Genomic DNA, 24,965 nt, shown 5'->3' on the forward strand with positions numbered 1-24,965 from the left:
GAAATTCAAGAGCATTCCGTGCCCCTGCCCCACCTACATGGGAGAGGACTGTGGGAAGGTTGAAGCAGTAAGAAAGGATGCTCGAATAAAAGAATGGTCAGGGGTAATCCAGGTGTCGGCTAAGCAGAGAAAATGAAAATTAGAGGAAAAAATACATCAAGGATAGAATGAGATTTGTTGCAAACTGATCAAGACCAAAATTATACTGGACGAGAGCATCTGAAGTGATTAGAGGACAGAAAAGATTTGAATGGTTCTGTTCGTGAGCAGAGGATAACTGGGGAAAAGTGCAGCAGGTTATCCTTGATGAATAGGACAGGGCATGAAGGCAGAAAAAAATATAAAAAGTAAATAGATGCATAAGTAGCTAGTCAGTGCATGATCAGGCTCGAACAGGGGCAAACGGGAGTAGTCAAATCCCTTAGGAGGTCGTCCTTTGAATGAGACACCCAGGGCCAAAGGGCACCTTAGAGGCACTTGCTGATATGGAGGACATGTAGGAGCACGTGACCGCACCAGTCACAGGAGGCGGGACAAAGCAGGGGAGCCTGCAGCGTGAAATAGCCATGCTTGTTTTAAATCTAATCTGTTTCTCCTAAAGTGTGCGCTACTCACCTTCAGTCCAGCCTTGCTTGATTTCAGCCACACTACTCACATGCACATTTTTTAACAGTTATTTTCATGCAAACATTTATTACGTTTGGTCTACTTTACATTTTTAACGCTGATCCTCTTTGGGACTTGAAGAACATTATTGCATTTGGGAGGAGTGGGATTACATCCATAGGCTTGACGAAAGGCTAAGGATGAAAATGCATTCATTAATTTATAGGTGGAGGCATGGTATCAAAATTATGCATCGAGTGCTTTGGAGAAGAGGCTCCCTATGCCCCAGGAACAGAGTGATGTGCATGTGTGCCGCTAACCTACAGCCTTCTTCGTTTCTTCCCATGAACACACACGATTGTAGGCGCCTTGCAGACATTGGAAAGCAACACCATGCAGTGCCTGCATCGCGTGTCTTTTGTACCAAATTATACATGCAGTAAGCCTTCTGGGCTATCTTCTGAAACACACCCAAGAGCCACCCATGTTGATTAACTCCCTAGGCTCCAGGATTATAGGTAATTTCAATCCCTCTGTTCGGTCATGGATGGAATAATTCCCTATCAGAGTAGGCATTGTATTTATTTGTACATGGATGCCAATTTCGACTTGAAATGACTTTAAATAGCACATTTGCAGATGGTAGAGACATTACGAAGAATGATGCTTGTACAATACCACATATATGAGAACAAATAGTGAGACAGTTTGAGGGTGTTTCCGAAGAGGGGCCTAAACCAGGAATGAAACAAAAAGCAGGTGCCTTACAAAGGTAATATTAACTTGGGGCGATGAGTTCTGCAAACTGAAGAGGAGTAGTGTCAAAGATACAAAATGACACTATTGCACAGCACTGGATTGAGTGGTGAGGCTGGGCGGGTTCTGCTCCCACTTTGGTCTTCATGTGTAGGTGAGTTTATGCCAAGATTTGAAGAGATCCACAGTAGGACTAAGTATGTGATGATTTGAGGAGAAAACTGGTAGCCAGGTGTACAAGATGGGTTGGTGCTGCAAAGGATGAGTGACAACGTAAGTAGGTGAGCTGTAGTGAGAAGACATGGCACAGTGAGAGAGGTGGTGGGTAGGCGGGTTGAGGGAAGGTGAGAGGTGAATAGTCTGCAAAATCACTATCGGATGGAGGAGGTAATGGATGTAGGCTTGGGAGGTGTGAGCAAAACGTCAAGGGTAGATAACGTTTGTAGGTTTTATTTTCAGGGAAGGAGGTTAAGTTTGTGAAGCAGGAGCATTTGGCAGTGTCCAATGTAGAGGAGAGAGCAGCGAGGAAGTAGGCTTGGAGTAGGGTTTCGGTTTGTGATTTGGGCCAGCATTGCAGGTTCCGGCACTGGTTTGCTTTGGATGTCCGGATCTCAGCAGTGATCCAGGGTTGAGGGCAGGAAGATGCAAATGTGCGTTCAGAGTGGTGGCTGTCAAGTCCTAAGTGCATAGTGAATGCCAGAAAAAGCACAGTCAATGGAAGTGGTATGGATAGGGTAGAGGGACAGGAGGGAGGTCCTCCCAGAATCAAGGTGAGAGGCAAGAGTGTTCTGCTTGAATTTCCTCCTGTTCATTGAAAATGGCAGAGGCGAAGTCGATCGACTGAGACGTTAAAATGAACAGTAGCTAGCGGAGGGAGAAATGTCATTGGAGAGGTCAGAGAAGAGCGAAGTAGAGGGAAAGACAAGGTCAAGAGTTCCCATCAGAGTGGGTAGTCTGGTTGTGGAGCAAGCGATCAGAAAGCAGGGTGTTCCGTTCAAGGCTGGTAGTTGTGGAGGGCTTTGGGAAGGTTGTTGTGCCCTAAGGTGATAATGGGGATGTTTGATGAAGAACATTCAGGTCAGGGAAGGAGGCGTTTAGATGATCAGGAGGTTGATAGAGAGCTGGAGTAGGAGGGAGGAGCGTTGAAAAATGGCAAATTGAAAATGGGAAGAAGTGATGTCAGAAGATAAGGGGACAGTGATGAGGGCATTCTTGATGAGGAGCACCCCCACACCCTTCCCAATGGGTCAGAGAGATTGGTAGAATGTAGCAGAGTCACTGTGGAGAGCAGCTATTGTGGCAGAATCCTGAGGTTAGATCAAGGTTCCTGTGATAGCAAGAATTGATTGTTGAGGGTGAGGCGAGTCAAAGTTGTCAATAATGTGAGAGGACTTGTTGCACAGGAATTGTGCATCCCCTCGGCCAAGTGAAAGAGTGAGGTGGAGGAGAGGTGCAGGTATTGTGCGATAAGCGAGGGGATAGATTAGGTTGGAGATCCTGGGAGAACAAGATCATTCGGTTTAACTGGTGCAGGGGGGAAAATAAAGGGAGATGTGTTGTATTACAACTTATTCTGCATCTATTTTTTCATGTCCTTTTATAGCCAGAAATCTCTCAGCACGCCTCAGAAGTAATGTTTTATATTGTATCCCTTTACTAGACTGTGAGGACTTTTTCTTTGAAAGGGATGACCAGCAAACTATTTGGACAAGAAACCCCTGAGCAACGGGAAGCCAAGATAAAACTACTTGAAGATCAGATTGATGAAGGAGAAGAGCAGCTGAAGGTTAAGAACATTGAGAGCAGGTACATTGAACGACATGAACCTTTTTTGCAAGGCATTCTTGTGAAATTCCGTGAACCCTAACACACCACTTGCTCCTGGAATTCCAGCAATGCTTCACTTCCCCACCGAGTGGAGGGAGAATGGATATTACCACAAAGCATCCTTTTTTAGTATGAACTGTGATCACGTTTATGGTTTGTTTCATCTATTGGGTAACTTAAAATCCTTTAAACAAAATATCCTGGTTGGAAGCTTTTGACAGAAGTCATCGGGCCATTAGAGTTAAAGATTGTGGTATCTTGCATCTTTTCTTTCTCCAAAACATTGAAGTAATCATTAGTAGAGAATTGCTACTATATCTCACTGAGCTCACAAATGTGGGCAGACATTTTTGAATGAGTCGCTGCCACTCTTCAGCAAATGTTACAAAGTAACAAAAATTGGTCAACCCTGACATTTCTCAGCTAAATACATCCCATCTGAAAGTGTGCAAGGCCACAGTGTCTCTGTACTGCAGTGCTGATAATATAACTGATTGATGCATATTTATCATGGACCATTTTCTCTCTGGAGACGTTTGTTTGCCCACTGTCCTTGGTTCACACATTCACATTGAGTGTGCATGCCCCATGCACATTAGGCGTGTATGGGTCCATTTACTTTGTGCACACATTGGAACCTCGAACTTTGTTCACTGAAGCAGGCCCACACACCTTGATTGTGCAACCAGGCCCTGCACCTTGTACATGTGTAGCAAGCACCTTGAATGGACTTAAACACCATTTGTGAGCATGAGGACACCTTATTCACTGGTCCATGGTCCTTGCGTTTTGGTTCTCACATACTGTGGGTTAAGCAACACATATTGACACACGTGGGACCACTCGCCTTGCATGGGTTTGCACACAATGAGTAGGCTGACTTCATGCATGGGGGTTGAGCAGGGCCACCCTCACTGAGGTAGTCCCACACACACACCCACATTGCTTAGGCACGGCTGGCCCATTACTCAGAGCAGGCCCACCCATTCACATTGCAAGCAGTGGCCCACGCTCACCTTGCATGCTATTCCGTGTGCAGGTCCACACACCCTACTTTCATGGGTGGCCCAAACACTTGCCAGGTGCAGGCAACCCACACATCCATGTGGATCTGTGTGGCCCATGCACACTCTGCAAACGCACAAATGTATGTGTGTGCTCACACAGATGTGTGCGTGCCCAGGTATGTATGTGTATGTTCTCACACACATCTGTGCATGCTTTCACACCCCCTGACAAATGGACATAAAATGCACGCATTTGTATTGTCCTGTGTGTAATGTACTGGTACAGTGCAGCATGTGTTTACTTTCAGACAAGATGTAGCTTCAGCTGAACAATGTAATACTTCCAGTCACCAATCTGTTCGCGTTACTTGTTTTGAAAAGTAGCATGGATTCGTTCTAAAATAGCTGCCCACTGGAGCCAATGTGAGGGCCCATTGTGGCGAATATTTGCATATTGACATATAGTCAATTGTTGGTCTTGAAGGTGCCAATGATTACTTCAGTGCATGCATTGAAAAAGAAATCATGCATGTTAACACTCTTAATGTTGGATTAAAAGGTATAAGGGTTGAAATTTTTGGGGTGAGCTTTCTCTTTAAAATCGGGGTCAATCACTAATTTGCTGAACATACATGCAGCAGCTTTATGGAGTTGCTTGCTTGCACATTGGTGCTCTTCTCCGTGTAGAGCTAGGTGCATGGGTTTCAAATTCGTTATTACCCACTGGTCCTTTGCTCGGATTTCTGATTAGGTATTCTGATTGCAAATGTGACCTTGGTATTTTACATGTTTTTTGTGATGTTTAACCTGTCCTCGTCAGTAATATTTAAATGTTGCTGCTGAAGTCTATATTAGCGAAGAGGTTTTTGACCATGGTAAAGACTCTAGATATATTATGACTTTATTTGGCATTTTCTCGCTCTTCCCCATGAGGGAAGTGTTTTGTAGTGTTTGGGTAACATTCCACAGGTTTTGTCGGGGAACCAAACATGTTTTCTTGGAGTGATGCTGGCCTCTGGAAGCACCAATACGTTGAAAACTGTTCACATTGCTTTGCAGGGAGTTTGTGAAGAGTGCTTGGGAAGACATTGATCGTTTCAGAGAGCAGAAGAATCGTGACTTAAAAGAAGCCCTTATAAGTTATGCTGTGATGCAAATTAGTATGTGTAAAAAGGTATGTATAGAGATACATATGCTCTGCATCAGCATCGAAAGACTTAAAAATTACCCTGTGGCATTTCATAATGCCAAGTTTCTCAAACATAAGACTTACGGCAAGCTCTTGTCCAATAGTCTGCAGTGGTAAGAGGTTTCTTCAGAACCACACTTATGGCATTTTTTGTTTTTTAAACCGTTGAACACATTTAAAGATTCAGAATTTGTCATTATAGTAAGTCATACGTTGATAAGGCATTGAAAACTGGGCATGTTACTTCACTTTTTTTAAATCCAACTTTGTATGCTGGCATGGTTTCACTCAGTAAGTGCCTTGTCTTTTATTGTTAAGATGATGGGGGTAATTTGTGGCAACTCAGTTGTGATCAGCAGTGGCGAGAAAACAACTTCTTGGATCTAGTCTGTTTGGGTAGTGGCGGGCTGCAATAGATTTGTTATGCTCTTTGCATCCTTAATGGCAGTGTGGTCTGCCATTTACTCGTCTAACAGTGTGCACCAGGTGCACATCTTTTTTCATACCTACCAAAGATTTAATGGTTCCCACACATCACTGAAGAACTACTTGTTCTGGCTATGCCCACATGACTGAGATTCATGGCTGATGCATTTCAGGTTGGCTACTCTAACGGTTTATTGAGAGGACACCCTCAACACAGGCTAAGTGTCGCGCAATACTTGGTTAATTTCAGTTCTTTTCTTTAGACTTATCTCCAATCGATATAATACCCATTGGATGCCTCCCCCTGAGCTATCGATGACCCAAGAGCCAAGGCGATGTGCAGGAAATATATTTGTATTTATTTAGATGATCGGCAATAAAAAATCGCACTAAAATGTTACACACCACTTTATCCGTAGCACAACACAAACTTCTCTCTACACAAATAACTCTCACAATTTGTATTGCAAAACTTAAACCACAATATTTGACTTTATACAAATTTAAAAATAAATGATAATCAATACTGGTCCCTGAATATCATCACTTTACATTTGCGATGCTGTGCAATTTCGGGTTTCCTGCGTGCTTAAAATGAAATGTTAGCAGTAAAAAAACACAGGGTGATATAACTGTTCGTTTTTCAGACCCCTTTGCACCCTCCTACTTTGGCCTGTGTTGGGAAGGCGGGATAATAAAAATTGGGATGATTTGAGAATTTTTGGATTTTGGACTCCCCTCCTTTTCAGCACATGCCGGGAATGAGCTTTGTTAATTTCAAATTTGAACAAAAATCACCCCGTGGTGTTCTGCTAAGGGGAATACAATTTATATTTTTAGTTAAATAGGATCTACACTGATTTGCCCGCCCATTTTAAAGGGAAAGGATTTAAGGCCAGCAGATTCTCCCACCTTTGGGTTGCAAAGGGTTCAAGTCTACTTACAATGAAAACCTCTGTTTAAAGTTCAACAAAGCCAACTGCATGTCGGCACCATCTGGAAGGATAGGTCAGGGGTCTGGTCACTCCACTGTCAAGGTGGTTCCCAGCTCTTCACCATAGAGTCCACTCAGCTTTTTTTAGACCTCCCCAGAAATGGACTGCTCAAACCAGAAGCACTCTTGCCAATCTTCTCTGGTGTTTCCTAGCAGCTGTCGGATGGTACATTTCCACAGCTCTGTCTTTCCTCATAGTGCATTCCACTTTATATAGCAGCAATGACACCATCCAGTTTACAATCTGGGGAGTACCCTGCAATAGTTATCGCACATAGGATTGGACAGTTATCCTTCTCTCTCCTCCTAAATCCATCCCCTCTCTGAGGATTGGCGTAGGTGCCTGGAGCAGAAAGATGGCAGCTTTCATTTGCAATCCCCATTTGTTCTCAGTCAAATTTTTGGCAAACACGAGTTATGTGACACAACTTCATAATTTTACTAATAACTACCATAAATTACACATTTTCTAATTCAACTAATCATGGGGAATTAAATAAGACAGCCAGGTCCGCACCATTGTGCACTGCTGTGTGGCAATTTTCTGCTATTTTTACAAAAAGCAGAATAATTAGGAACATGCAACTTATTCATATTCCTAATTCCACGCTCCACCCGTTTGCCAACTCTAAACTTTGGATGTTTTCAGATCAGCCAGAAACCCTTTTTAGATGTCCATTAGAGTTCCCTCAGCCGCAAATGGATGAATTTTATATTGCCAAAATCGCCTGGAAATTACCTAAAAAATGACATGCCAATTGTAATTGTATATTTATACAGCGCTTATACACAGGTGTAGTGCTTTAAAGTGCTTCAAGGTTGGAAGGGAACAAGGGAATATAGTAATCAGTCTGAGGTCTTGCAGTTTCCGAATGATCTAACAGAAAAAGCATGCTGGGCATGACAGCAATATTCTCCTACTGCAAGTGCATGAAGTGTTAGTTGCAACCATGCTAAGGGGGGGCAGAAAAGGGTGGGGGACAGGACAGACTAATCATAGTATATTTAGGTCATGCATGCGTACAGACGAAGGTGCGAGGAAGGAGAGGGCACAAGTGTGTCCAGTCCAGCAGAGCCCTGGGTTAAGTGCAGAGAGGTTTGCCCGCTCAGAGCGTAAGCTGAAAGTGCAGTAATGCTGAACATAGTGCAGCGGCCCAGAGGCAGACTGGCGGGGGAAGTAATCAAAGTACGACATATGATTGCTGACAAAAAAAGGCCCAAGGTACAATACTCTTTTTAAATTAATAGTAAATCGTCATGTTGGACAAATGGTAGCACTCCTGCCTAAAGGCCCTTTGTCTTTCTGGGCCAGCCTGTAATCAAGAGTTTTTATTAGTCTGTGTTTGAAGTTTTGCTGTTTGAAGTTGGTGGCTATAGATCGTAAATGGGGGCTGGATTTGCTACACAGATCTCCCACTGTAAACAATGAGCCGGGCCTGTCCTTTGATTTCACAAAGCCTGTGTCTTACCTGATGGGGGGCCACCGTTTCCATCTGAAAGGCATCCATTGTTGTAGTTCTTTCAAAGGTCTGCTCCTCTTAATTGTAGCCCCTGTTTTTCATACCTCCCCCCTACATTCCGGGCATGTACCAGCCAGGACCATTTGTCTGTGAACAGAGCCCACCCTTCAGGGTCAACACCTTACGGGCAGGCCACATTGTATTGCAGTTGTTAACAGCTGGGAGGCAAGCCAGGCTTTCAGTGGGGTGAAGTCCTTTGTGAAGTTTGCCCATTGTCCTACCATTTATCCTTAGCTGAAGGTAAGTCACATATTGCAATTTCTAACCTCAGCCTTTACCCCTTCTACCATTCGCCTACCTAGACAAATCTAATGATACAGAAAATGTCCTACCCTGATTGGCCAATATAGTAACGTGTTATGTCATGTGCATCCCACCACATAGCAACAAACTAGAGTAATATTTCTTACCTTGCAACCAGACACTTTGGCACAATGTGCTATTCCCAAGCCCTACTGCTTCTCCATGTTGGAGCCCGTCCTTGTAATTATCGTGTGCTCGTCTGCCTATGCCAAGGGCTCAAACCGTTACTACTTGAAACATTCTCGTCCCTGGGAAAGGTTTCCATGAGAAAATACAACAAACATTACTTAATATTTTGCGCTACCAATTCAGCCCACCGCCTACTTGTTAGTCTTGCAGACTCTCGAGTGCGGTAAAAATGATACCCAATTCAATAAATGGCAGACCTATTCACTTCAATACTATTCAATAATATTCACAAAGCCTATATTTTCTTTTGTTTAAAACGCTGCACCTGCACCTTTATATTCCCCCTTCTAATTGATTTATCAACTGCACCACCTTTCTCTTTCACCTTGTCAAAGGGAGTCTTCGCTACCCACACTTTGATCACATTGTGCAAATCTACTGTATTCTTTTCTGGGCTACATTGCAAAAAAACAATCCCCATCCCCCATTATTCTTTGACGAGTGGTGTGTTTTGCTGATCCGGTTTAACTTTGCTTTAGCGCTGAAAGTGCAGAGTTGTTTCTTTCAGTCATTAATAAAAATGCTTTTTTAAATTATCTGCTGTTTGTTTTTCTGCTGAAAAGTGGGTCTGAATTTTCAGTGGTACCCGCTTTGATGGGTGACAGTTTAATTGAAAAATGATGCATTTATTTCTCAGCCTGCAATGTGATTTTCTTTTCCAATCTGCACTCCGATTATGTTTTTGCTTTCTCTGGATTCCCCTTGCAGAAAGACACCCACATAGCCTGGCTAAATAGGTCCAATTTAGCGTGCAGGTTTCTGAATAATGGCAGGTCATTTCCTGTGGGTCCTTAGGTTCCGTGGTTTGGGGTTACACCCCACACTATGGTTCCGCAATATGGTATCTTTTTATAGTATCTACTGGTGTTAATTGTATTGGGTTTAAGAAACCTTGAAAATCACTCGAGCAATCTTTGTCTAGGGTTCAGGATGTAAAAAACAGCAAAATAAAATAAAAGGACATAAAAAGCCAGGTGTCTCAAATTACTTGAATTCTATGGCCAGATACCACTCACAGCAAGCATCTATCGCACTGCTGAAGTGGGTAAAAAGGGCTGAGAATGTTTATATTCTCCTGTAAGAAGTTCTAAAGTCCAAACAACCAAAAGCTCTGGGCATCATTTTCTAAGCCCTTAGATCTTAAATTGAAGTGTAAAAGCAAAGTGCATGCTCTTTATGCTTCATTTTAACAATCCTGGAGTTTTCTAGCAATTTGAAGGCAGAATGGAGAAACTGAACAAGATATCGATGTTCATGCTGCTCTCCTGCTCCAGCTTCAAATTGCACTATGGTTTTCAGCCAACATGTAGGTTCATGCTGGTGAAAAACCTTGAGTTTCCTATGCAGTCCGCCTGACTTTTGCACCTACTAAAAGCAGGGGGATTTCATATGAATCTATAGTGAAGACTGCCTGCAAGGGGTTATTTTCAGGCTGCATTTACATTTTTCAAAATGGATCGAGAAAGTGAAGTGCAAAGACTGTTTTACTCTTCACATTGCCATTCAGTTTTGGTAATGACAAAACTTGCAAGGAATGAGACATTTTGCACACGGACATGGTCTCCTTGTGTGCAGTTTAGGTGTCGTGTAAAATGGCTCCCTGTGTGTTAACTACTTATTACTCTTCTGCACTGCGTCGGATAGTTTGCTTCCAAACAGGTTGAAATAAACCATCTTCTGCAATCCTGACTTTGGCCCACCTTAATGGATCCACATGCACCCAAACCATCGCAAAACATTCCTTTTTCCCCTCTACATTACCCCTGCTGTACGTCTGTGCCACTTGCACCCACTTCATCATCCTCTTACAGGGTTGTGGAAATCCTGATGGCCAGGACAAATAGTTAATTGTCGGGGACAACACATTTTTTAGGCTATGTCCACTGGTTCTCCCACAGATCATTCACAGCATGGGCCATTTCAATCTGCTCACACAAATATATGGTAAATCAGGTTTATGATCAGTGCGATCTTCCCTTGCACACAAACGGGTATAGTATCGTGTATTCAGCCTGTGCAATGCAAGCTTCCCTCACAGACACTTTGCAACATGGGCAGATCAAGTATCCCTCACTAACATACCTTTTCTTCTGCTCGTTTATACTTCTTCTCTCCGTCTTATCTCTGTCTCCAAATTTTCTTTCGATTGTCGAAGTGTATCCATGGTCCTGCTCCTCCTTCTCTATCTTCACTCATTTCGTTCTCCTCTCCTTCTCATCCCCTTAGTTCCCAGAATCTGTTTCTTCTCTGTTCCTAAACCTTCATGTGCCTTACTTTACTCTTCTCGTCCCTAAATATTGGAACTTTCTCACTCTCTCCATTGGTTCCTCCTCCTCCCTTTGAACTTTTCAATCTAATCTTGAAGCTCACCTTTGATCTGTTCTCTCTAACAGTTCATCCTTACTCTTCTCCCCTCTTCTTGTTTTCATCTGGAATGTTTTCATTTTTCTGTACTAGCGCTTGTTGCGAAAAGCACTATATAAATGTGTGCAAAAAACGTATGCCATTGGCAGCACCATTACAAACACGCTTTACTAACGGGTCATTTACAGCATCAACAGGGCAAATGCAAGTGTTAGTAATCGATCATGTACACTATGGGCATGGATAGCGATAGAGCAAACCTTCCTCATTAAATGAAAATGTTGACATGGGAGCTGCCTGCCATACAACCTGCATGCTTTTGCTGTTACTGGTGAAAGCCCAGAGTGGAATACGCCAGTTCCATGATTGTCCATGCCCCTCATTCTCTTGCTAAAGAGACAATCACACCCTCCTGCATGCACTCTCCTCTACTCAGCCGTTTGCCACTGCTTGACCTCCAATTAGTGGGACTATAGGGAGGGGAGGTGCGGCAGCATGGTGGCTAGGAAACCAGAGCGCACCCAGTCTTCTCTTTAGCGTCACAAACATCCTCTTGCTATCCATTGCTCGAAACTGCATGCACCCTGGAAGTGAGGCATCTGGAATGGCGCCAACACTCCAGTTCTGCTAAAGCCACCTGCCCTGTAGCAGCAGATAGGTGGTGGTTATCATTTAAGTGGAGGGCCAGTAGGCAGGTCATAGACCGTTGGGTGTCTTACTTCTCTGACCAAGGGCGGGACAACTGCAATATTGAGGTGAAGGCTGACAGACCCTATACACGCCAAACCCGGTGACCCTTCACAAGCTTCACATTCCCAGTAGCAAATGGAATGACGGTTTTTAAAAATGTGTCCATAAATAAACCACACAAATTCAAGTACTCCAGTATTGTGAGTCAATTGAAAATTGTAACTTTTCCTTGACATTTTGCAAAGGCATGAACAATTGGTCCGAGCTGCAAATGTAACGTATTATCTGTGAAAATATATGAAATGTTTGTTTTCAATTTATTTTCTTCAGTATCATTGAAAGCAGAGTATTGCAAAAATCACCATTCAAAGATGGTGTAGAGCCTTGGTGTTTTCCTGAAATAATGAAGAGGCACGAGTTGTAAAACACAGCTTTAATGCAATACAAAAACAGTGAGGTCAGCCAGTCTCGTGAGACCGGAAAACTGAACTCTCAAACCACTCACATTGGGCAGCAGTATTTGAAGGCAAAAACCACAAAATTAGAATATATTCTAGATAACGGGTGTATGCTAATTTCACCCAGGGTCTGACTGAGCCATAAAATTGTCTCGGCCACCAATGAAAAAGTGGTCCACCGTTGCAAATGGCCATTCATTCCTTTTGTGACACTGTTTGAATAGTACTCAGTGGGGGAGTTTTTTGATAAAGTGTGATGCAAATTGTGCATTTGAAAGACTAGTTATTCAGCAACACTGGTCAAAACTACTAGCCACAGAGTGAATAAAGTCATCAAACTGTCCAAAAAACAGGCCCAATTTGACCAAGAAAACTGGCCCACACCAGAATTTTGTGTTTTTGATTCGGCCGTGGGCCTGTTGCCCACGAGGCCAGTCCGAAGCTGATTTTACCCCTTCTACCATTCGCCTACCTAGACAAATCTAATGATACAGAAAATGTCCTACCCTGATTGGCCAATATAGTAACGTGTTATGTCATGTGCATCCCACCACATAGCAACAAACTAGAGTAATATTTCTTACCTTGCAACCAGACATTTTGGCACAATGTGCTATTCCCAAGCCCTACTGCTTCTCCATTTTGGAGCCCGTCCTTGTAATTCTCGTGTGCTCGTCTGCCTATGCCAAGGGCTCAAACCGTTACTACTTGAAACATTCTCGTCCCTGGGAAAGGTTTCCATGAGAAAATACAACGAACATTACTTAATATTTTGTGCTACCAATTCAGCCCACCGCCTACTTGTTAGTCTTGCAGACTCTCGAGTGCGGTAAAAATGATACGTCATTCAATAAATGGCAGACCTATTCACTTCAATACTATTCAATAATATTCACAAAGCCTATATTTTCTTTTGTTTAAAACGCTGCACCTTTATATTCCCCCTTCTAATTGATTTATCGACTACACCACCTTTTTCTTTCACCTTGTCAAAGGGAGTCTTCCCTACCCACACTTTGATCACATTGTGCAAATCCACTGTATTCTTTTCTGGGCTACATTGCAAAAAAACAATCCCCATCCCCCATAGGATCAATATGTTTCAAAACAATTTTCAGGTTCATTAGCATATTTATTTAACCAGTGTTCCCTCTGTGCCAATTGGGTGTGAGATTCGAATCATGCAAGGCATGTTCAATTGTCCGGTGTGGGTGTGTTTCACGGCGTAGCATCAACAGATTGTATAGTGAGTGACATCCTAGGTGTTACTTTAACCATCAGCCTTTTGCAGTACCCCAGGACCAGTTGGCCCATGCAAGAAAGAACAGGTAGCAACAAAAAAATACGAATCTGCGCTTACTCATCCATGAGGACTCCCATGAAAATATCGATATGAACGAGTCATCGTTCTGCACTCCACCCTTATTTTCCATGGTGGTGCACAGATTGTGCATTGCTTTTATCAGCTGTGTTAATTTAAGTTTCCATTGTTCACGTTGGGGGTAGGGCAAGAATTGCCCAGTTTGGCAGAACGCCCCCTCCATAGTGGTTATCATGTTGAGCACATAACGATTCTGCAAAGTGGATAGTCTTATGGCCAGAAATTCTTCCCTAATTGCATTCAAACCATTTTCTGTCTCATTGGGCATTTGAATAAGTACCCATCTGGTTATTTGCAGCCACTTAACGCTAGCTGCTGCTTGCACCCCAGGAGTGAGAAACGAGGCAAAAAACATTTCAGCATGACTGAACAATCTGTATTCTTTTGGTATCTCATCCAGCTTGTCACGTGAAGCTTGAGTTAAATAGTTACCGCGTGGGCTGCGACACACCCAACAGGTACAGTGGCTTGGTCATCAGTGTTTGCAAAGCGCTGCGATGTTAGCATCGGGTAACAGCGGGGCGGGAGACGCAGTGTCCTCAAGGAACAAAGACCTCCCCAGGACGGCAGCAGTTACGTATGGGCCATGTGATGAATCCTGCGGAGTTATCACTGATTCCCCAGTAAAGATCTCCTCCCACATGGCATGGGGATGGCAGCTGCTACCTGATCTTGACCCTCTGGGTGGTACCATGAGGGAGGATCGTGTGGGAGTGGACTGTCGGGATGAGGTGGTGACCCCATTAGCGGGAAAAGTGGTATTTACTACCTCTTCTGAAAAAAAACATATGACAACTAAACATCTGATGGCATACTGCCATTCCAGTCAAGCACACATAATACACCTTCAGCATCTCCTGTCTCTAATGGTTTTCTGAACATAAATTCGGCAAAAATTATCACATTGGAAATCATAGAAATACTGTGGACTCCAATTCCCAGTAAACCTTAGGTACTGCGACGAGGAAGAGAAAGGATTTAATGCGGATCAGAAGAGAAACAAAGAAAAGCATGCAGACTAGTTGTTTTGGTGTGGTTCTGGTGAGCGGGACATTTAAAGATGGTTTCCGTGTTCAGATCGGAAGAACTGGAGAAGGACGAGAAAAGCAGAGTCTAGGCAGACAGCAGTACGGGGAAGGAAGCAGGCACCTCTACTCCGCTGTTCACAAGCGTGACATTCCAGTGTGGCCTGATGCCAGAAGAGACCCCGCCGGCACCGAGAGAGAACCGTAGAGGAGCCAGCAGTAATGGCAGAGCTGTTAGGAACACGGCTGTGCAGAGAAGCGGTGGCTGTGCTGGCAGGAGCACGCAAAACTGTCTGGATAGCTGGAAAGAGGTTTGCAGCATGTGAGAGACCGTTCTGAAGTGGGAACTTCACCACAGCAACGTGCCATGGGTCTGGAATGCTTCAATACACTGGTGTGTAAACCCAGAGCCATTGGGGACCCGGGGGGTACCAACAGGCATGCGAGCAGATAACGATATTTGAATACTGAACAAGTGAAATACAAAGACAGAGCTCAAACAAATTCCCTTACACGAGATATCAAAATGGGGAAAGTTGGAGCAAGTATTACCCTAATCAAATGAAAACTAGCGAAAATAGTTCATGGTTAATAGCCAGGTCTGTATGTTTGGGTGGTGTTGGTGAGGCGTTGGAATTTGAGGGGTTGAGCTTCAAGTATGCACTCGACATCCAAGAAAGGATCGGTGAGAGGCAGGTTTTGAGCCTGTGGATGTCCTTAATTGAGTTGTTCTAGAGGTATAGCTGTGTGTCATCAGCGTATTGGTGGATATGGATGTTGTGTGTGGCTCGGAGGGCTCCCAACAGCTCCCTGTATAGATTGAAGATCCCTGGGTATGGAACCCTACAGGATTCCATAGGTGATGGTTTGCATTGGCAATCTAGAGGAACATCTGAACAAACTGCTGGCAGTTGACGAGGTAGTACTTGAACCAGCATAGCACAAGGACGCTAATCCCCATGGGCCGGTGTAAGGTGTCTGTGAGCGCCTGGTGATCTATGGTGTCAAAAGTGGCGAGAGGTTGAGTAGAACCAGGAGGCAGGGGTGGTCGTTGTCAAGAATGTTGAGGTTATTGTCAACCACTTGTATGGTTGCTGTCTCCGTGCTGCATCTGGGTCTGAACCGGGATTGGTAGGTTTGTAGGAGATTGTTGGTGTTGATGTGTTGCTGCAATTGCGTGGCTACTGCTTTCTCGATCATCCTACCTAGAAAGGGAAAATGGGTGATGCAGCAATAGTTACTTAGGTTGTCGGGGTCCAGAGTGTGTTTCTTTAGTATAGGGAGGATTTGTCCTGTCTTTAGGGTTGGTGGGAAGGTACCTTGAGTTAGGGAGCTGTTGATGATCTCCAGGTAGGGGAGAAGAGCTTCTGCGTGTGGGTCTTGAGGATGGATGCTTGGAGGATGTAGTCTCTATACAATGTGGCTTTGAGGGCGGCCAGGGGTTCTAACCGGTCCTCTGTAGAGGGAGTCTTGAACGCTGTCCATGGTGTGGAGATTTTGCAAGGAGGGACGTGAGGTGGGACTGTGGATGCAGAGCTGGTGTCTATGTGCTGGTGAATCTTGTTGATTTTGTTGAACGGGTTGATGGCAGTGTGGTATGGCAGGGTCGGGTAGCAGGTTGACGCAGTGCCAGTGCTTGACCGCTTTGAAGCTGCTCTGATTTTGTTGTTTGCTTCTGCTATGGTGTTCTGATAGTAGGAGACCTTGGCTGTGTTGATTAGTTATCAGCGGGTTGCTCCGAGTTCCTTGAGGAGCGCCAGGTCGGATGTGGCCCTGGAGCAGTGCCATGTTTTGTCTTGTTTCCTGATGACTCTTTTGCTGAGGTTGAGTACTTGCGTGTACCCTGGTGCTGACGGTTTTGATTCGCTGGTGCGTTTTCAGCAGTGTGTTTCGGTCAACGGAGGCTGAGAGGGTGGCGTTAAGTGCTTCCAGTAGAGTTGCAGTTCGGTTGGGGCCGTTTGGTCAATGTCAGGTGGAGGTTGGCGAGGTCTTCCGTGAGGGATTCCACTGGTAAGTTGTTGGAGGACCTGAAGGTTTGTCTGATGGGTTTCTGCTCGGAGTGCTTGACTGGGGTGGTGTGCAGGATGTTGAAAGTGCTGACACGCCCCTAACGCTCACACCATAAAAAATACAACCTGCTAGGGAAAAAAGGCCCAAGAAACTCTTGCAAGGCTAACAATTTTTATTTCTACAAAAATGGGTGTGCCAGCAAAGGACTCTTCTGCCAAAGAACGTTCTAAGCAAAAAGGGTGCAAGCAGAATCTTAAAAGGAGACACAGCGTCACAGGTGACATCATTAAATATGGCGAAAAGCCTGCTCATCGTCTCCAGGTAACCAAGGCCGAAGAAACAATTAGTTGCAATTGCTAAAAGTGCTACTCTATCATTATACAGTCCACCTGGCATGTGCACAGACTGGCACCGGGAGAGTCTCGAGTTCACACTGACCCACACACGCATTTCACTCATCCCAGTCGCGTCTCTGGACTTCCAAGGCTTCCACCCTCGCTTTTGAACTATAATGTATCCCTCCCTGTACCTCGCATTACAAATCATGTCTTTATGAAATAAAGGTAGGGTGGCCATACTCTTAGATCTTTTATGGCTGATAGGTTTGTGGTCGGTGGTGTAGGGTCAGTTGGTAATTTAGGGGTCTTGGAACTGGGTCAATTGCAGGGGCTAAAAGTTGTAGTTGGCTGGGTTTGGGTCAGAGGCCTGCTCTGGCCTGTTTGTGATACACCAAGGCGCCCTGTACTGTCTCGTGGCCTTGCAGGGCACATTCTTTCTTAAAACAAACATCTTGCCAACAACTTTAGAACAAAGAAGATTTTCTGTGGAAGTTAGCAGCTGGGGCCTGTTCAGATTTCCCCTTCAAACTCAATGCCTCATGCTTCAATTCTATCTACAAAATGGTGTCTGTTTATACTCGCACTATGTCTAAATATCTGAATTACGTATAATATTATGCTTGTGTGGGGACCCTTAGGATGCCCCTCCCCCTGGTCCATTACAGCTCTCCCAATGGGCTTGCCTGACTATAAAGCGCCTAGGTAGGTGGGTGGGTGGGTGATATGGGTTTGCTCCCCTCCCAACAAAAGGCACAGCCAGGTGGTCTGACCAGTCAAGCGGGAGAGGAGAGCTGTAGTGGAGGGAAATGATTAGGATGCAGATGTTACCTTTCTCGTGTGTTGGGTCTTTCATGTCCTGTGTGAGGCTGAGGGTGTTGAAGGCTGAGGAAAACTTCCTCAATTGATTTGGTGGCATTGTTGCCTGGGATGTTGAAGTCACCTAGGAAGATGCTCGCATGAGTGAGGGGCATGGTGGGGACCAGGTCGGTGCAGTCTCTGATTAAGGTGGTGTTGTGTTTGGGTGGTTTGTAGATGAGATGGAAGGTGACTGTGTCCGTCGGAAAGAGCGAGAAGTGGCATGAGATGACGTTGAAAGAGCCAATGTGTTGTGGATGACTACGAGGCCTCTCCCTGTCTTGTTTGGCTGATCTATGTATTTGATGCTGTAGCTGTCTAGGATGTGGGTGGAGGTTGGTGTCAGCCAGGTCTCAGTGATGGAGGTGGCTTTGATATGATATGACATTTATAACGTGCCTATACACAAGTGTTTCAAGGCACGACGAGGCAAGCGGGGGGGACAAGGAGAGGACAGACAACGATCCCACTAGGCCAAGTGTCATTCAGATCGCGCAAGTGCATGGGAAGAGGGGAAAAGGAAAAAGAGCGCGGGGGAAGCGAGAGGGGAAAGTGCAGTACACGGGAAAAGTGGAATAAATAAGAAATAAATAATGGCCAGCTGGTGGCAAGTGCAAGGACGTGCAGACAAAACTGCTAGTAGGGGGACTGTAGGGGTACAGAACGGTCCCCAGGTGCAGGGGTTGCCAGGGAGGCAGTGCAAGTGGGCAAATTGACGTGGCCTGGGCCAGAGATCAGAAAGGGTGGCCAGGTAACCCGAACAGTTTCAGTCAGAAAATCAGCAGGGTAGAGGGGGAGAGAAAGCAGAGGCAAAGAGGAAGGTTTTGAAGTGCTTCCGGAACCGGAGATGGTTCTCCTTGAGTTTCTGGGAGGCATGAAGGCTGTTCTAGAGAGAGGTCCCAGCCGAAGAGAGTAATCTTCCACCAACTCGTTGCTTGGAGAAGCGACTGACACTGAGGGAGTTGGAGGCGGATGAGCGAAGAGCTCGAGAAGGAAGATATTTAGGAAGAGAGTGTTGAAGGTATTGCGGCCCCGACCCCAGAAGGCCTTGTGTACAATGCAGAGGGTTTTGAACTTAATCCTCGCAGCCACTGGGAGCCAGTGCAGATATTTCAGTCCTGGAGAGATACGATCCCTGGTCTTGAGGCCAAGGACAAGTCTTGCAGTCCTCTTCTGGATAAGTTGCAGAGGGCGGAGGGTAGAGGCAGGTAGATTTAGATAGAGGCTGTTACAATAGTCCAGCTTAGAGAGAACCAGGGCTCTGGAGACGGCGAGCTTCTGGGGGAAGGAGAGGAAAGGAAGAATACCTCTAAGGAGGTGCAGCTGGTAGTGTGACTTCTTAGAGACGTCAGAGATGTGAGGGGAGAAGGAGAGAGCAGAGTCGAAGATGACACCGAGGTTTTTTGCCTTGCAGGTGGGAGTAGGAAGAGGGCCAAGAGAGGCCGGCTAGACAGCTGCAGGGAAGGAGGGAGTGGGTGTGCCGATGTGTACAATCTCAGTCTTACTGGCATTAAGGCAGAGGTCGGCGGCACACCACTCCTGGATGGCAGACAGTCGGAGATGAGGGAGAGGAGGAGGCCGAGGGTAGCCTGAAAATGAGCTGGGTATCATCCGCATAGCACTGAAAGTTGGGACAGAGAGCGGCGATGCGGTGGGCAAGGAGTGCCAGGTATTGGTTGAACAGCCAGGGAGAGAGGTTAGATCCCTGGGGGACACCACAGGTAGAGAAAAAGATGTCGGAGAGGAAGGACCCCAGTTGGACCTGGGAGGGTCAGTTGGAGAGGAAAGAAGTCAGCCGTGTGAAGTAATGAGGTCGGTATTGTTTGCTGCATAGGTGATAGCTGAGCAGGCGTTGGTGAGGGAGTTCTGACGGGCTTGAGGCTGATGTGGGTGAGGTTGCTGCATTGCAGAGTTCATGCCTTAGAGGAGGGGTGATGGCGTTAGATTGCCTGTGGGGTGGAGGAAGTATATACATGTCGGGCGTCCTTACCTGTTGTTTGAGCAGGGGTTCTAGCCCTGGGTCTACCCGGTCTGAACAGGTCCAAACAGGATTTGCCCTTTTTCCCCTATCTGCCCTTCACTTCGGGCGCCTGGGCGAGAGACATCATTGATCTAAGAGTTGAGAGCAGAAAGGAAGAGGCAGGGCGAAGGTGGGTGGGGCTTAAGCCACATGATTTATATCCACTTGCACCTGCTCACCAACTGCAAAGGAAAATAGGCTGCAAAACAGGAAGGCACCAACAGTTTAGCAGTGATGGACAGGTGGCCGGGGCTTGGGCTTTGTGACCTATATCCACTTGACCTTCTCACCAACCAAAAGGTTTTAAGCTGCTTCTTTGGCTGCCAAGCTTGCTGCGTGGTTGCCATTAGCAATGGGATCTGTCCTGGTTGTGTGAGCTGCACAGGCGTCCAATCAGATTTATTTTTAACCCTTGCCTGTACCATCCGGACAGGCCTGAATGTACCGTTGATGTGACATGAGCGGAGTCTGAGTAAATGTTGGTGGAACACCCTTGCAATTATTCTAATGCTGTTATTGGGGCCACAAGTTCTGCTGCTTGCGCAGAAAAGTAGGAGGGCAGGGACACTGTTACTAACACATGATATTCCCCTGCTTCGAGGCAGACTACTGCTGCACCCGTGCTCTGATCAACTGTAGATGAACCATCAGCAAAGAGCACCGTCCCTTCGAGTCGATCCTCCGTCGCTCGTAGTTTCTTCAGTAGTGTCCTCATATGTGGTGCAATCATGTTCTGTGCCGTTCGCGTGTACTTGCTGTGCAATAAAAGCTGCTGGATTAATGGTGTGACATCTCACGATATGAATGGAGTTTGATGGAATTACCTCCAACCCTGATGATCGTTGGTTGGTTGGTGAGAGTGGATTTGAATTTTTCTAAAATTGAAAAAACACATGCTCGATGTAAATTGTTACTGGGTACCCCATGTTAATGGTAGATGATTTCTGTATGGCAAATGCAGCGTCTGCCAAAACCTGCTTGCATGGGAAGTGTCCCTGCATCACAGGGTCCAGCGGACCACTGAAATAAGCCAGGCGCTCATGTCCCAGTGAGGTATTTTGTGTGAGGGCCAAAAAAGTGATGGGTGGAAGGTTTTGAATTAATCAGAACCGCTGGCGCTGCTCTGGGCAACCTTCCACACCACAATTGTTTAGCCTGTCTGCCATTGCAGAAGAAGTTCAGCCATATGCAAATCGGTCAGGTACTGCCACCAATGGGAGTAGCCCTGCCTGAACTGCGAGGCCAGACCTCGGCTGCACATAAGCACAAGCAACCCCAGACATGTTGAGGCCTTGTTGGGCCTTCTCATTGAGGTGCATCTTGGTTCCCTATGGTGAAGCGAGCATTGGACCCACGTCTGGGCATACCCTCTCTCACACAGGGAGACAAACTGAAACAAAATGTCACGACCCTCACCCCGAAGCCCCCCTGGCCCAGGAGGAGCCTTGACCCCAGTCACCTCTAAATCCCAACCGAGGCCTTCTTGGGGCCAGTCCTGGCGCCTTTGGCGTCAGGCTCATACTTAATGAGTTTGTGCTTGGGAACTACTTTTTGTTACTGTGATTCAATGTGGAAGCACCCACAGAATCGGGCTTCTTGGAACCTGGCTTGCAGAAGGATGGTTTGGGTGTGGCACCTTGGAACTCTTTTACCTGGACTTCTTTCTTGAAGCTATTTAAACCACGCCCAACTGGACTGACACGCTTCGCGTTAGTTTGTAATACTGCAACGTGACGCTCACCGCGTTCAGCTTCATTCACGAACCTCGGAAAAACAGCATCTGCAGAAAAAGAAAGAAGACATTGTTAGAAAAGGTTGCAGCTTACCTGAATTCCATCATTAGCGGTCCTCAGCTCTTCCGACCAGCATCCTAGAACCAGCACTCCTTCAGATCGACGGACCTGCAGAAAGGGAAAGACAAGGCATTAGACATTTTATACAGTTAACGAACTCCGCCAAAAGTCTTACCTTCCCATTTGCACTTCATTCCGCAACATCTCTGGAATTCTACACTCCGGCGGAGCACCGCGACGTGTGAAGACAAAAGATAACAGGTTAGCAAAGGCAAGGCACCTTAGCGCTTCGTTAAGCGCCATCTCGCCGCGTCTAGGTGCTCCAAAACGCTAATACTTACCAGCGAACCCTGAATCCGATCTTCGCCACGAATTGGACTTCCACGTACCTAAGGAAGAGAAAAAAGACATTAATTCCAGAAAGGCATGCTAGGACAGCAAAACATCATAGCAATAAGACCTACCTGAAAGACTCACGTCGGGCTGGCATCAGTGAAGTAACTTGACCGCCTTTGCCCGCAAAGCACCACGCGCCCCTGCCGAGACAGCAGGACGGAGAACCCGTCAACATCAAGAACAAGGTGAGAGGAAGCCCAGAGGGACCGCAGACATACTGGGTGGTGCGAGGCTGTTAATCCCAGTTACCCGGTCCTAAACATTGTTTACCTGTATTTCTGGCAGGATTCTTCCGCTGGTCACTACTGGGCATCGCAGGGAGGGATACCTGGACACCGATTGCTGGGTGGTGCCCTCATGGAACTAGGTGAGCTTAACAGAACGCAAAGCCTCCAAACTAAAATCCACCTGGGCGCCATGGAAGCCTCAGAACTAGACAAATTGGCCCATCTGAGAATTACGCGCCGAGGTTCAATCTGCCCGTCAGGAGACTAATGCTCTCTGAAGAGATTTAATTGTGACTAAGGAGCGCACAGAAGACCTTGGCAGACAATACTTGCAATCACAGGCAGGCCAGACACCTCTGCCGGGAGGCAATCCAACAATGCAGAACCCTACACTGCCTTCCGCTTCTTCAACTCTGGTGCAAATTACTCTACCAGGAGCAGTTCCTTTAGCCCCACCGGAACGATTTACAGGCGATCCACGGAAATATGCCTCTTTCATGACTCAATGCCGCCTTCATTTTCTTTGCAGGCCAGGAGCATTTCAAAATGACCAAGCTCGGGTGGCCTTTGTTCTATCGTATTTGAGCGGTACTGCAGCAGATTGGTCAGTACCATTAGTGACCCATGATGATCCTATATTACATGACTTTGGGGATTTCAGAGGGAGATGGAGAAGCTGTTTGCCCGTCACACTCGAGAACAAGCAGTAGACAATGACCTCCTTTCCCTCTGACAGGGAAATCAGGATTTGGTAACATACATCGCAACTTTCAACAGACTGGTCGCTGAAGCTAGGTGGCCTGAAAACAAGAGAACCACGTTGTTTCATCGGTGGTTAAGGGGAGAGTTAAAAGACATTCTAGCTCAAGTAGTGGACCCCCCTCGAGACTGTTCGGAGTTCATAAACTTAGTCATGCAATTAGATCATCGGCTGCAAGACCGAAAAGCAGATCGCTCCAAAATGGATCCACGGGCAGTGTATGTTCGGTCAAGAGACAATGTAACTCGTTCACAAGAAAACCCTGTGGAGCCCATGCAACTTGGGGGAGGGCGACCCCCGTTAACCAAACAAGAGCGAGACAAAAGAAGGCAGCAACAACTATGCCTGTACTGTGGAAAATCAGGACACTTTCTGAAGGACTGCCCAGTAAAAGCACCTAGGAAGGTCGTCGGGGCCACTGAGAAAGATGAGGAAAAAGAACCTAGGTCGGAAAACTACCCAGCTCGACAAACATAGAGGTCAGTTTGTCGAGTGAGAGAAAGGAGCCACCGACCTCCCACTTTGCAATACCAGTGATCCTAATCAACAACCAACGTTCCTCAAGAATGCATTCCATCGATGCTTACATCGATAGTGGAGCAGTCGAAAATTATATTGATCAGGATCTGGTTGCAGAGACGGGACTCCCCTTATGTTCCAAGCCGACTACTGATGAGGTGACTACAGTTGATGGAACTGAAATTGCTTCCGGACCCGTTACCCAAAGCACAGCTGAAGTAACATTGCTGTGTCAGGATGGGCCTAGAGAACTCATTTCGTTTGACTTCATCAAAGCGCCTCAATTTCGGCTTATACTAGGGATGCCATGGTTAGTTGCTCATAATCCTTTGATTAACTGGCGAGACAGGAAATTAAACTTCCCCAGTGACTGTTCTCTAACCTGTTATTACCAAGAACAGAAGACAGCTTGCAGTTGTTCAACAACTCCCCGAACAATGACATCTGTCTTGGGTGCAATCAGTAATCTGCGTGAGGAATACCGCGATTTCCAGGATGTATTCCAGAAGGACCAGGCAAATACCCTGCCACCCCACAGGCCCTATGACTGTCAAATCAACCTTGTCCCTGGTGCCCAAGTCCCCTGTGGGAGAATCTATGCACTAACTGAACCCGAAAACCTTCACCTGAAGTCCTATTTAGACCAATACCTTTCAAACGGATTCATCCGTCCGTCGAAGTCCCCTGCAGCCAGTCCTTTGTTCTTCGTACCGAAAAAAGAAGGGGACTTAAGGACCTGTATTGTCTACCACGCATTGAACCAGATCACTGTAAAGAACCGTTGTTACCCTTGGCCACTCATTCCGGAAATGCTGGACCAGGTCAAAGATGCTCAAATTTACACCAAATTGGACCTGCGGGGAGCATATCACCTGGTTCGGGTCAGAAGCAGTGACGAATGGAAAACTGCTTTCCGTACTAAATATAGTTTGTTCGAATATCAAGTCATGCCCTTTGGGTTATGCAACGCGCCGGCAGCATTCCAATACTTCATGAATGACGTCCTGAGAGAGCTAATTGATATCTGCGCCTTAGTGTACATTGATGACATCCTGGTGTACTCAACTTCCAAACAAGACCATGTCAAACATGTCCGTTCAGTCCTCGCCAAACTCTGTGAACATCGTTTATTTGCCAAGATGGAAAAGTGCCATTTTCACGTAACCGAAGTAGAGTTTCTAGGCTTCATTCTTACTCCCGGAGGCATCAAGATGGACTTGCACAAAGTCGACGCCGTTCTGAAATGGCCATCACCAACGTCTGTAAAAGGAGTACAAAGCATGTTAGGCTTTGCGAACGTTTATCGCCGGTT

At 46.0% G+C, this 24,965-nt stretch overlaps 1 protein-coding gene across 1 annotated transcript in view; it reads left to right on the plus strand.

Annotated features, from left to right (window-relative positions):
* Positions 1-24,965, plus strand: part of SNX4 (sorting nexin 4) — a 1,088,579-nt gene that overhangs the window by 960,578 nt on the left and 103,036 nt on the right. The window contains exons 12-13 of the mRNA XM_069616639.1: positions 3,023-3,168; positions 5,256-5,370. Of these exons, the coding sequence (XP_069472740.1) occupies positions 3,023-3,168; positions 5,256-5,370 (261 nt within the window). The remainder of the gene's footprint in view (positions 1-3,022; positions 3,169-5,255; positions 5,371-24,965) is intronic.

The sequence above is a fragment of the Ambystoma mexicanum genome, chromosome 9 (assembly GCF_040938575.1).
Source record: "Ambystoma mexicanum isolate Mex_15411 chromosome 9, UKY_AmexF1_1, whole genome shotgun sequence".
Taxonomy (NCBI): domain Eukaryota; kingdom Metazoa; phylum Chordata; class Amphibia; order Caudata; family Ambystomatidae; genus Ambystoma; species Ambystoma mexicanum.